The sequence below is a fragment of the Branchiostoma belcheri genome, unplaced genomic scaffold, assembly GCF_001625305.1.
Source record: "Branchiostoma belcheri isolate BF01 breed outbred unplaced genomic scaffold, Haploidv18h27 scaffold14, whole genome shotgun sequence".
NCBI lineage: Eukaryota > Metazoa > Chordata > Leptocardii > Amphioxiformes > Branchiostomatidae > Branchiostoma > Branchiostoma belcheri.
In genome coordinates this window covers 2,434,491-2,447,904 of record NW_017802824.1, presented here as the reverse complement: position 1 = coordinate 2,447,904, position 13,414 = coordinate 2,434,491, and the positions used below count along the sequence as shown (strand labels likewise).

Sequence of the window (13,414 nt, the reverse complement as noted above, 5' to 3'; positions counted from 1 at the left end):
CCGAGCTGGCAGGCGTGACGTTCCCGAACTACCCACCCTGCAGTCGAGGCGCGAGGATGCCGCTGTGAAACTCTTTAGACAGATGCTCCAGGAGAACCACCCCCTACACGACCTCGTCCCTGTCTCTAGAGCTAACGCCACTGGACGCTCTCTTAGGAACAAGAACACTATATCCATCCCCCCAGCCAGAACAAAAAGACTCCAGAACTCGTTCCTACATCAGTCTATCAGACTATACAACCAGACTGTGTAAACGTGTCATATCTGGGATGCCCTGTTGATTTAATGTATATATTTTAATAGTATGTATATATGTGTAATATATGTTATGTACCTTATCTTGCTGTTATTGCTGTAAATACCAATGCCATTCAGGCAACACATTTTTTGTATGTCTGTAACGTTGGTATGAAATAAAGAATTGAATTGAAAATTGAATTGAATTACAAGCAAAAGTACTGACATTTGTTTTACATCAGTATCAAATTTTTCTGTTAATAGGATGTCCCATGCTAGTCTGAAAGTCTAGTGGGTGGTGACTATCGAATCGAAGCAGACGTAATCTAACCAAGATGGTACCCTGGCTTATTCAATTCAACAATAAATGGACTTAATTTTTCCTCAACTTAAAGGGAGCCTCTTGTTTATGTTTGCTGTATATATAGGGAGCCAGTATAACAACAAATACAGTATATGAAAGAGGCTCCCTTAGTTGCCTCGCCTAATGTGATAGTAATGTGAGAATTAGGAGAGTAGAAACAGATAAAAAACCCTGGCCCCTGGCTGGGATCGAACCCACGGCCCCCGGGCGCCATCTTATAATCCGATGCTCCTACCGAATTGGCTAAAAGGTCTAGACCCGTCAGACGGATCAGTTGGTAGTGCCTATAAACCCCCCACTGTTACAACAGTAACTTACTCTCCAAAAATGAGCACTGCCGTAACTGACACGACAATGGCTATGATGGGGTTGGAGATCTTGTCCAAGAAGATAGGCATGGCCTCCACGGCGCCTGCATTGGTCAGCAGCAGGGTGACCAGCAGGAGATGGTGATTCTCCACGATGGGCAGGATTTTGGCCGCGTGTTTCCGCTCACTCGGCTTGCCTCCCTCCTTCAGAACTTTCAGGCTGTTCTTGTCCAGAGACAGTAGACCCATGGTCAACCCTGCCATCAAACCTTAAGTAAAGAAATAATGTACATGTAATTACTTTATGTTCACAGTACCAAAAGTTCACCGTCTGTGAAAAAAAAGACATGTTCGTGGAGCTATACATTCACATAATTTAATGGCAGGTGCAGCAAGGAGAATGTTGTAGTTTGCGGTACAGAAGTGACCATGAAAACCGACATATAAAAGTACCACACAAAATTACTGTATACACGTCAAGAATTTTAGGAGGGGAGCAATTATGTATAAATTGTATCACTTTTTCTTAGAGTTAGACCGTATTTACCACCTCTTTATGCATTGTATTGTTTTTTTAAAACAATAAAAGCCAAAAAAAGCCACCATGACTACCACAGATTTTTTTAATGGTGAAGTTCAAATTAAGGATATCCAAAACATGTTTAAAAGTTGATAACACAATACATATGCCTTTAGGAGGTGTATACTAATTACATATACTGGGTGTAGAACTTAGGTCACATGCAGGGGCCAGGACCTTGAACTATATGTCTGTCCTATAGTCTAGACAATTTTCCACCACACCCTGGGGCCATTATTCAACGTTACAGGTGGTTTCACAAACATGTATGAAAGAGTGAATTAATATGGGCGTGTCTATGTTAACTAAAGTTACATGTGCGTGGGGAGGGGGGCAATTTAGGAAACTGAAACTTTGTACTAAGAACCTATATTAGTGCCTTTAAGAGAATACGTTCGCCCTGATCTATTGAATTTTTTTGAAAACGTCATACTGTCCTTGGTTTAGCGATCATTCCCTGTCCATATTTGCGTTCACATGTTAGACCAAGGAGGTTCTTTGGAACTTAGACTGGAAAGTTTGGGGAGGGGGGCGGATACATGGGACAATAATCTTTTACATTTCATATAGCTATAACAACAAGTCCCTTTTAACAGGGTTTTCTGAATTTTTTTTAACATCCAATGAATGAAGAAATCCTGAAATTCAATTTTGGGTTGCCCTACCTGCCACCATGACCAGAGCCACGTACACGCCCAGGTATATCCAGAAGTGTGCATCGTAGATCGTCAGCGGCGGTTCTTCCTCATCATACACCTCGCCGTTACAGATGATAGTCAGGGGCCAGTCCTTCGGGATGCACGTTATGTTTTCGTGCGCCATCCTGAGAGTCTTCTGCGTTTTTGTGGCGACGAAAGAGTGTCGTTTGGCGCGAAGTTGTGGTGGTTTATTCTTGAGATTATAGACTTGAAAAACTACTTCTTGGCCGCCATCTTTTATACAGGAAGTGATCAGCTGTTCCCAGCATGCTTCACGATGCAACAACCTGTCAAATACCTTTTTTATCAAAAACAATAATAAACCGTGGATGAAAAGCGTTTATACAAGATATAATAAAACGCAGCAGCTAGTCTTTTCACAATACTTCAATTTGACAAATATTCCAGATCTGTTTTCAATAATAGACTGCATTGAAACAACCTGTTGGAAGCTAGCGCTTACTTTTAAAGCCTTTAAATAGGTAACGTTATCTTCACCAGTAACTACTTATAGTTTTCAAATGACAACTTCTGCAAATGTTGTCTTTCTGTATTGCTAAAAAAAGTTTTAACATAGTGTGAATCTTTGTAATTTCTTATTCTATAAGATTTCCATCATAGTCAGGCCATAAATTTGGTACAAATGTTTGTTTTCACACCCTAATTAAGTTTCCTACAAAAGCCTGAAAAAGCTATTGCTAACGTTTTGTGCAGGGCAGCCAAACTTTTCTTTTCCATTTCTCTTTACATGATATAGACTGATGGATATCGATAGTACTGTAAGGCTACTGTTTTTCTGCCACGACCCCTTTCTGTTGACCGTGAAAAAGCACCTGACGTACCAGGTCACAGCACCTGGCACCTGCGCAACTGCAAGGTGCTCATGCCTCAGACCGACAAGCCGGCGCCGTTTTAACAACAGTTTTCGAGCTTCGTTACGCATCTTTCATCTACAGGTAAGGCATCCATTTACCAAATGCACATTACCTTCAATGAATCCCGTTGAAGTTGACACCTGCTGATATAGTAATAAGTATTGATCCACAGTAGTAACAACACTAAGGAGGCATATGTGCGACTCAAAACGTATGCTTCCCATCATACTATCGCTTACAGAAGTATGCAACACTGCCAAGGAACAAACTTTGCTGTCTAGGAGAAAATGTTAAATTTCTTTTTGATAGAAATGTGGGTGTGGTCGCATCATTTCAGTTAGTCACGATTAGCTTGAGAGCAAAAATGCCTCTGGTACAAGAATAGTGTCGAAAGTGAAACTGATTTTATTGCAGTTTTTCCCTGAATAATCTGATATTTATTTCCATTTTAACGGTGTAGATATGATACAGTGACACTAGAGCACACGTGCTTTCTTGTTAATGATGTCAAACAAGACATAATGCGTCAAATTGACTTAGAATGGGCAGAGTTTTACGTACTGTGCAGGATGTGAAACTGAACTGACCAAAATGGCGGACTTATATTCTCATGTTGTTTACGCTGAACTATTGCTCCTAAGAAGGGTTTTTGGTGTTGTTTTTTGTCTTTCAATGTCACATGACATCCACATACTTGAAGACAATAGAACGATGTTACCAGACTGTAATACGAAGGCAAAATGACGTTAGTTTACATGTCAACACGTATACGTTCAGTGCGTCACGAAATTTCCAGACGATGGGGATTCCCCTTTCCAAGTGGTCTGTGGTGGTAGTCATAGTGAGGTCACGCATTACGGTGTATGCTGTCGCATAGGGTTCCCCACACCTTGGGTACTCCCCAAGCAGAGGATTGGATTTTGGATTGGGAATGGGTTGGGTTGAGGAAGAAAAGTCCAGTGCAAAAAAAAACGATAAAAAAGCCTAAAAACACGCCCAAAATAAGGCAAAACCCAAACCTTGAGCACATAGCACCAATTGATGAATAGAACTGTTACAATACTTTCTACCTCAGAAAACTTCGCTACGATTTTTCGATTAAGTCATTGTCTCGGTGGAGGGGGGCATACAATATGGGAAACTGTGCTGCTTACGGATTTTTTACCTCAATTAATGCATCTTTACGAGTCAAATGTTAATCTTTTCTTAACTAAAAATGGAAATGAGGTTCCTGCATGGAGGGGAAGGTAGTAGTGATTACGAATTACGCAAAATTTTCGCCGCCGATTATGAATTACGTTAAAGTCTCAGAGCTGATTACGACTTTACGCTTTGCCGCTAATGTACTACTGTATTACGAATAACGTTGATTTTTTTTAGGCTGCCTACGGATTACGGAGACTAAAAAGGCCTGATTTCGTCTTACGCAAAAGGGCATGCAGGCCAATAATCAGGTCTAGTCGTTCTGACTCAGCAAATCTATTACTTTGCTTTTATCATATAAAAATTATCGATTCCAAGGGTCCGATTCCAAGTATCATATAGCCAAATTTCAATCATATAGACATACTTTGTCCAAACCTGTATCCAAACGCATTCTACCTAGCTGTTGTGTCACATTTATATATATTGCTATTTTGATTTCAAGTCTTGAGGTTTTGCATGGTAATTTGTCTATGTTGACTGCAGACAATCAAAATTGAAACCAAAACTAAACCTGTTGAGTTTGGGGCAGCAGTTGTGAAACACAATATTAGGCTTCGTATTCCTAAGTAGTTGTGTTCATATTCTGTAGATATGGAGTGTATACACACGTATATACACACGTATGGCACGTGGGTGGCCTCGACCATTGTTCTCGCGTTCATCACACTGCTCTTACTAGGAGGAGGGCGTCATATTTACCGCAAGAAGAAAGAGGATAACAGTGGTGAGTTGTGTGTACTATATGATGATGAGATTGCAGTGGAAATGTTTCTATGCAGAACTGAATTATTTATGAATGAACACCAGAAATTAAGTTTATGAGTAATCAAATATATGCGGAAGTAAATGGAGACTCAGGTCTTTTAGCGTTGGCTACCCCATTTTTTCATTTTTTCATGAATATTTTTCTGGTATTAATAGGACAGTATGTGTATTAGAGATAAGTTTCTTTTGTTGTATATGAGGTGAAAAATGGGCCAAACACATGAAAAATTATCCATATATCCCCATAATTCCAATCAATACGTTTTTTCGAGTAAAATACTTTTATATAAATTTTAAAAAATGAAATAAATAATCAGGTCTAGTCGTTTTGACTCAGCAAAGCTATTACCGCGTACATGTAGAAAATTCTTGTTAAACAGATAAATTGTGATGTTATAAATAGATTTAAAAATCGGATGGCTAATTGATATTATTTTTGTGATGCCCTTCCCCAGTGAGAACGCAGAAAAATGACGCCAAGGTTTCAGGAGATGGACATGTCGTTATCCAGTCTGGCGACAACCCATCTATAACAATAGCAATGCCTGAAAATGGAAGTCCAGTCAGTAAGTGGTGCATTGTTTGATAATCTTCCTACCTCTATGACCATTCCAGTTTGTAAGTCACCTATCTCTTTCAGGTTGCATTTCTCTTACGTAAGTCTTGCTGTATTTCGATATCGATGAGTATACAGTAAACTGGCACGTTAAGCCGATGGGTGTTCATTCCGGCTATACAGATAGTGTCATGTATCATGTGACTGAATATTGTACTTGAAATTTAAGAAAGTATATACTTGTAGAAATATGGCTGATTTAAATCTCAATGTATGTAAACCATGGAAAGGAAAGAGGAAATGAATGAATGAATGAATGAATGGATGAATGAATGAATGAATGAATTAATGAATGAATGAATGAATGAATGAATGAATGAATGAATGAATGAATGAATGAATGAATGAATGAATGAATGAATGAATGAATGAATGAATGTTGTACCCCAGCTAATGAGTATTTTACTTTGGCACGATAGGGCAGAGTGACGACCCTACACCCATCGCGACAGAGACCCGGCGTAAAATCACGAAAAAGAACGGAGACCAGGTGGATGAAACAATTGTGAAGTTCTTTGATACTCCCGCGGGAAAAGAACTGGCCAACAAGCATTTTTCCGAAAAGTACCAAGGCACCACGCTGATGACTTGTCAAAAGTGTTGCGTCAAGTTCTACCTCTTGGCACCCACTTTGGAAATCGCGGAGAAGATACGCGAAGACGGGAAGAGCGGCCGTCTCGAAAGTGTCATTGTGGAACTCTTAAAGCTTTCCCCAATTCCAGACCTAGATTGCGAGAAGCTACGTATCAAAGTTACCAACGTCAATGTAACTACAAGATCAGCAAAAGGGGCCAACATGACATCGGATGTACGTGTCGACCAAGAACAACAACTTGTGTATCAGCCCAAGAATCCTATTCCAACGTTTTCCCTGCTTCGCCTGAAGGACCTCCCGAAGACGTGGGCCACTTTGGCTAAGATGGCGATGGGATTTGGAGCAATATTGCACAACTTTGTTGCCTTAGTCTCCAGCACGAGCACAGGACACAAATTTAAAGGTGCTTGCTACCTTCTCATACGTAGCCAATATTTTGAAATAGGGAAATTCGCAGTACTTGCCGACCGGCACTAGTAATGTTTAACCATTCAAAAAGTTATAAACCTCATGCATTAATGTTTGAAATATAGAAGAACAGTGCAAACATCCATATACACATCTGTTATAAAACTAACGCGTAAGATACGTACATATATAACTTGTTACACCTTTTCCATAGGTCAATAACTCAGTTTAATTATTGTGGATTATGTTTTTAATTATATTTTTTATCCCAGTGAGCAATGGTGACAGAGAGGAATGCTCTCCAGCCGAAGAGATCATCGTTGAAGTGACGTTCGAAGTGGAAAAAAACGAGATGAAGCATCAAGAACCCGAACAGCTCTCCTTGACGAAATACACAAGTCCCGCCGTCAGGACAAAACACAGTAAGGCAGGTGTGTACGATGTTGATGTTGAACTTTAATTTCATCCATGCCCTTTGGGGTAACAGAAAAGACTTTCTTAGCATGAAAGTTCATCTGTGTTGGTAAGAGTCATTATGAAGTAAAGACTAAATTTTGTCTTACATTAAATTAGGACTTACCTAAATTTTCGACTCCTTCAACCTTGTTCATGGAATGGACCTGTCTACTCTTGGAACGTGACGTCAGAGACACGTGACCGTAGTATTCGGTCATACGTGCCAGATAACTTGTGTCGCCCACCGTCTTTGTTCAGGGTAGATCTGAAAGAAAAGATTTCCATTTGTTGTTCCAGAAATATACACACCGAAGGATTTCGTCAATGCAAACCAAACGGAGGAAATGTATTCGACCCCCGGCGTTTGCTTCTGAAACATTCGATATGGTTTTCCAGCAGAAATTTTCTTCTGGTCATTTTATGATTTATCTGTCTTTTTTAACGTGGGAACCATATGCTGTATGTACAGGTCGCACAGCCTATCCATGGTTAAAAGATGAATCCTACCTTCCAATGTACAAGAGCCCAGGCTACTCAGCGGCATCAGGCAAGTGCATGTTTCAATCATACATATGTCATTCGCTGTAGGGTGTTCCCAAAGACTACAGTAGACAAAGAGACTACATCCATCCAGACTGGAAGACACAAAGACTCCATTACCTCCATGAAAATGGAGGTATTGTTTTTGGCGCGTTTCTGTGTGTGTATGTATGTACGTATGTATGTGTGTGTGTGTGTGTGTGTGTGTGTGTGTGTGTGTGTGTGTGTGTGTGTGTGTGTGTGTGTGTGTGTGTGTGTGTGTGTGTTTCCACACTTCAGAACGCCTTTATGGATTGTGATGATATTTGGTTTGCTGGTAGATCTTAGGAAACCAAAGGTCAAGGTCAAATATGGGCCTCCTGGTGCCTTACCTTGGTACTGCAGCAGAACGTCCAGTTTTGTAAGGCAGGGAAAACAGATGTGCCGGTTATGCAACAAAAAACCAGCGGTTAGTGCGCTGGTTTGATTAATGAGGTTCTCCCTCTGGAATAGGCTGACCTACATATTTCAGGCCAAAGGTGCTAGCTGTGTGTTTGAAAACAAAAGCCCGTGTTATTTTGTTCTGTACTGTAATATACTGTGTAAAACATTTACAAAAACTCATATATTTCATGGAGGTATGAGATCTCCGAATTCTTGTTGTAAAATGACTTTTAGACACAGATGATTATCTTATGATTGTTTATCTTGGGGTGTAGGCCTATTTGATGTGATTAGAAACCAATATCCTGTATTTTACGTGCGTACGTTAAGAACAACATTTCAATCACAGTGCATTTCCTCATTGCCTTTTATCTATCTTTGACAGGACGTAAGGGATCCTCCATTGTCGAAGCAATGGAAATACTAGGAGAGCAAGGTAAGTTATCATTAGGATTTTTATGCATAATGCTTGCTACAACAAATTAGCAGTTTGTGATAAATGAATAAATGCCTATACCTAACTGTCATAATTCATTCACAATATTCATTCATCACCCTCGTACCTACTTTTCTTTGAAAGGGCGATGGAGGAAGTTTGATGCTGTGATGAAGCGCGTGATGGAAAAAATGGCCGATCCAGATGTGTCGATTTTGGTTACGTTTGAGGTATGTCGTTGTTCTGTTTCTGTCCAGAACGCTGTTCTACAATGCACAGCTTTGATATTTGCTGGTCTCAACTCATGGTTGCATTGCCAGTACAATGAATTTTCAGTTCAGAAAAAAAAGTGTCCAAAGAATCCTAATATCTGTTTCTTGAGTAAACTTGCTTCGTACAATGATTTTGAATAGTATTCATCTGTAGCAAAAATCATTTTTCATATTTCAGGCCATAGTTGCGTCGTACTACCGATGTGAGTTTGCGAAAGCAGCCGAACTCCTCCAGAAAGCGTTCGACTTGATACCACAGACGAAGTGCCCTATCGAGCACCAGGCGCACACCCTCTACACCATGTCTGCAATAAAGCGTAGAGAGGGGAAACATCAGGAGTCTGACCACGCTATACACCTTGCCATGCAGGTACAAACAAAGCTTCATATTTTGCACATAACGTTAGGTAAGGTTTAAATCCCATAGAATATGATACCAAGTTAATGGCACGGTTCTTCCAGGGAATTCTATATAGCTAGAACTTAAAAGTTCTAGCTATATAGAGTGAATGACATACAGTGATTCCACTTTCATGAAAGTTCATCTGTGTTGGTAGTTACATGTTTAAAGTTAAAACTTTTGATTCAACACAAAGAAATTCTTTTACGTAGAGCTTTCGACCAGTCACTCTGGTCTTCCCCAGTAGACTGACCCAATAAGACGTTTCACGTGGCTTATTTGAAGTGTGACATCAACACTGGGTCAAAGATATCTGGTAGACGATGTCGGCCTCCGTCGCGTCTACCAGATACCTTTGACCCAGTTTCGACGTCACACTTCAGAGAAGCCACGTGACAAGTCTCACATGGTCAGTCTACCGAGGAAGACCAGAGTGACGTGTCGAAAGCTCTAGGCGAGAGAATTTCTTTGCGTTGTAAAAATGTATTCCAACTTGATATTTATTTCTATTCATGCAGGTTATCCGCCACGTGGAGCCGGGCAGAAACGCCGGTGAAGTGTTCTACAACTGTGCCTGCCTGCTTGCCCAGGTGAACAGTGGATCCACAAAACGCGACAACAAGACCTTCATAGATGCCAAGCAGAACTTCCTTTTGGCCATCGACCACTTCCAACGAGGGATTCAAGGTGAGGATCTCATTTGTGGTCTAGGAGCTGATATAACATCTGCACTGCAGCAGTTAGACTGGTAGTAGTAGACATCCTTTTATCTCAAAATTAAGATGGTAACACCGATGTTGTGGCCGTGTGTAGTGTATAGTATGGCTAATCAGCCCTATCTTCGCAAGACAGTCCCGGCTACGGTTCAACAGGACACAAGAAAGTTTAGCCATTTTGTGGTAACTTTTTTTTTCTCTTGCAGGTAGACTATACTATAATATCCAAATACCCTGTATTAACTTTAAAATGGCTGGAGTCAGAATGAGTCACCATTTCGTCCCTTTTCGACTGTAGGGCGAGTCTACACCGTGTCTTGTGGCAACAAACTGCGCAAGGCGTTCATTCGACTGGCCATGCTGCTCCTGGACTGTTCAGTTGACGCGAAGAACGTCGGACGCCCCATATCAGAGGATGACCTGAGAATGGCCGCGAATTGTCTTACCAAAGTTGAATCGGATCTCTGGGAAGGAATCACCCTTCGTGCCAGGTAGGTTTACTCGACAGAACTAATTTTATGTTCCTATCGTCTCTTAGGAGCAAAGGTTCTTTCGTGTCTGAAACATGGTCTTTCACGAATGACAACTTAGTCTTTGCGAAGTACTGTAAGAAACATGAGGAGACAGTAAAAACCCTTCTGGTCCCGGGCCGGGGTTCGAACCCACGACCTCCCGGGCACCAGAGCGTCATAACCAGACGCTCTAGCCACTCCGCTAAAAGGTCTAGACCCGTTTGCCGGGTCAGTTGGTAACGCCTATAAACCCCCCACTGTTACATATCTACTTCGACAAAAGTCCATCTACAACTGCCTCAAGAAGCGAGAAGAAGTTGAACCTGTAAATTGTAGTTCACATAAGTATGTATAGTTTAAATAAGATATTACTGTAATTTTTCCTGTTTATTCATGACCTATATTTAGCTTGTGTGCATCATGAGCATAAACGTACAATAAAGGTCTTTTATTCATCCATTCATCAATATTCATATCCTAATATTTTCTACATTCCAGGTGTTTCTGGTTGATGGCAACAGCTGTCCTATCATATAGGCTACAGCAGTTCTCCAGAGCTACCGACTGTGCGCGGACTGCCTACGACATTGCAACTAGCTTGGCCTTTCAACCAGAAGTCCAGTTCGCCCACAACCTGATGACTATGCTGTCCTACGCCACACACACACCGCAACCAGGACAGGAGTTCCTGACATTGGAGTACTAGGTAGCTGAACACTATAGTACTAAAGGGTTAATGCCCCGCCCCGAGGTGTATATGGTGAGATAATCCCTGTTCATGTGCGATAACCACATAATAAACCACCAAGTGAGCGTAGTTTATGAGGGATCGGTTATTCTAATATTCATTATTTCAGGTGCACTAATGAAGAATGTAGTATCACGTAGACTCTTATATCATTGTACAGTGAAGCTCTTTTTCATCCATGGTGTTTGTATTTGCAATTAGCCCTCGGGCATATGCATTTGCAAAAAACGTTCTTAAACTTTCTATGTTTACCTATGATATATTACCCAAGCAAATCACAAGTGTATGTGTTTTAGCCACGTATTTAATATTGCAATGCAGTTTTTTTTGTTATAGCATTTCTTACTTGCAATGGAACCAAATGGATAAACATGAACTGGAGAGACTACACCATGTACATGTATCTCACCTGGGGATTAATTGCAATGCTGTTCTGTTCCGCTAGTCAGCGTTAGTAGTACTAGTAAGTTCCATACAGTTCACTGAAGAAATAGAATATGGTAGCTCTGGTGTACATACTTCCACAATAAACAAACTGTAGCAAGCAATGGGCTACACGTAACAAGCAATAGTACTAGTAGCAATAGTAAGATTCATTCTAAACCTTGCCATCCTACTGTATGCCTATCAAATTATGTTATAGTGTTAGGCAAACGTTTCAGCGTTTATTTACCGCAACGTCTATATCACATAAGCTTAATATGAGGTGGTTGTAAGCTGCGTTAAAGAATTGTATATTATGTATATCGAGTAGTGAGATTTATTTAATAGCTTACTGGCCCCTAACGGAAGTAAAAAGCAAGTGTAGCACAATGGTTGAAAAGAAAAATGCATTAGTTGATATGTAAAGGTGTACTAAGTCTTACGTTTTTGTTCTTCTGTAGCGTGATTTGAAAATACATTAAGTAATTAGTACATGACCCTTTGCCGTCCTCTTTGTTGTTAATATTGGTCATTTTGGGTTCAGTACTGAAGGGACACGTAACAAGAACGTTGTTGCATGAAAATGGATTTATCAATTTAAAATTACCAGACTTACCCGGTATTTAACAGCATTATTAAATCTACTGAGATACTTTGCGTTCAGTGTGCTATGGGTCTGGCATCCAGACTAGACACAAGAAAGCGAGATATTTTGTGGTTTCGCTTTGAAAATGAAAATACAGTATAGTAATAATAATATATGTAACATTAATCTTCAATGTTAATCTACAGTTCTTCACAATTTCACAATGCGAGGATCCTTTCCTGTGACAGTAAACAATACCCAAACCAGTGTTCCGCTGGTGACGTCAATCTGTTCCGACAGTGAATGGCGTGTGTTGAAGACATACAGCAGACACACAACACAGATGGCCTAACTCTCTGTAAAAATAGCCCAATCTCCCGTCTGGGCCCTCCGAGCTAGACAAATCCCCCTCCAGACCACAGCTGTGCCGTGTCCACTCTTGATAAGCTGTAACAGCTCCTGACGTCAAACTTTTAGAGCACCACAATCTCAGTAGCCTGGGTGCCAGACTGCTGCCACGGCCACTATACTATCCTGGGAGCCGTGGGTATAGTGATCCGCACTGAAGCCAGGGGAGTCTGGCTCCCAGGATACCAGTATACAGGCTAACTCCTCGGCTCTAGCCTCTACCAGGCTTCAGGAGGCGACTGGAAAGAGTAGAAATTGGTCAAATAGAGAGATAACATGCCGAGGGAGTTAGTCGCCTCCCGAAGCCTGGAAGAGGCTACCTCGGCTCCATGTCCCCAAGAAAATTTTACCATAGACACCCATGAGCTCGAGCTTCTCTGGGTCTATTAATAACAAGAGATAACGAGAGATAAACATTATTGTACCTATCGGGCTAAGTACAGGTCAACAGATGCAAAGGTATATATATATACTATAATGTAATAGTACAGTGGTAACATCACATAGTGTTTATGAGATGTTCCCACTGAATCAAAAACATTTGTGCAATGATTGAAACCTTTTATTACTCCGTGAAGGAGGTCAGGACCTCCGGACGGAGTGTTGTGATCGGCTGATTTTTCGTGTTCGCAGTCAAAACACTGGGTTCTCTTTGTGTAATCGGCACGCAATTTTATACGCCGTCTGCGGGCATGCCCGTGTTGATGCACGAATGTGTATTTTAAATTTTGCCGTTGCTGCTTTCGCGGTCAATGTAATATTGCAGACGCACCCCTAAAATTACGAGGCGAATTGGAATGGTCCAGAAAAACGCGTTGTTTGGAATAGCAGTGGGGGGGTGT

General features: G+C 41.0%; 3 protein-coding genes across 5 annotated transcripts in view; 2 read left to right on the top strand and 1 right to left on the bottom strand.

Annotated features, from left to right (window-relative positions):
• LOC109464728 (putative DUF21 domain-containing protein At1g03270) overlaps positions 1–2,447 on the bottom strand; it is a 12,531-nt gene extending 10,084 nt beyond the window's left edge. For all 3 annotated transcript variants that reach the window (XM_019761797.1, XM_019761798.1, XM_019761800.1), the window contains exons 1-2: positions 2,155–2,447; positions 920–1,178 (exon numbers count right to left, since the gene is read on the bottom strand). In XM_019761797.1, coding sequence (XP_019617356.1) covers positions 920–1,178; positions 2,155–2,311 — 416 coding nt within the window. In that variant the 5' untranslated portion in view covers positions 2,312–2,447. The remainder of the gene's footprint in view (positions 1–919; positions 1,179–2,154) is intronic.
• A 591-nt stretch (positions 2,448–3,038) lies between these two features.
• On the top strand, positions 3,039–7,482 carry LOC109464538. Its single transcript, XM_019761543.1, has 6 exons — positions 3,039–3,143; positions 4,858–4,992; positions 5,489–5,599; positions 6,069–6,639; positions 6,923–7,083; positions 7,406–7,482. The coding sequence occupies exons 2-6, from the start codon at positions 4,860–4,862 to the stop codon at positions 7,480–7,482; spliced, it is 1,053 nt and encodes a 350-aa protein (XP_019617102.1). The 5' UTR covers positions 3,039–3,143; positions 4,858–4,859.
• A 101-nt stretch (positions 7,483–7,583) lies between these two features.
• Positions 7,584–11,960, top strand: LOC109464595. Its single transcript, XM_019761602.1, has 7 exons — positions 7,584–7,655; positions 8,457–8,507; positions 8,652–8,737; positions 8,958–9,149; positions 9,698–9,866; positions 10,194–10,386; positions 10,906–11,960. Exons 1-7 carry the CDS (start codon positions 7,622–7,624, stop codon positions 11,111–11,113), a joined length of 933 nt encoding a protein of 310 aa, XP_019617161.1. The 5' UTR covers positions 7,584–7,621; the 3' UTR covers positions 11,114–11,960.
• Positions 11,961–13,414: the final 1,454 nt, after the last annotated feature.

What these genes read in the sequence shown, in the direction of transcription:
- LOC109464538 (XM_019761543.1), top strand. Translation starts at nt 4,860, where the DNA reads ATGGAGTGTATACACACGTATATACACACGTATGGCACGTGGGTGGCC. An exon ending in AGCACGAGCACAGGACACAA is followed by an intron (nt 6,640 to 6,922) that starts ATTTAAAGGTGC and finishes ATTTTTTATCCC; the next exon opens with AGTGAGCAATGGTGACAGAG. An exon ending in GACAAAACACAGTAAGGCAG is followed by an intron (nt 7,084 to 7,405) that starts GTGTGTACGATG and finishes TTGTTGTTCCAG; the next exon opens with AAATATACACACCGAAGGAT.
- LOC109464595 (XM_019761602.1), top strand. Translation starts at nt 7,622, where the DNA reads ATGTACAAGAGCCCAGGCTACTCAGCGGCATCAG. An exon ending in CTTCCAACGAGGGATTCAAG is followed by an intron (nt 9,867 to 10,193) that starts GTGAGGATCTCA and finishes TTTCGACTGTAG; the next exon opens with GGCGAGTCTACACCGTGTCT. An exon ending in GGAATCACCCTTCGTGCCAG is followed by an intron (nt 10,387 to 10,905) that starts GTAGGTTTACTC and finishes TCTACATTCCAG; the next exon opens with GTGTTTCTGGTTGATGGCAA.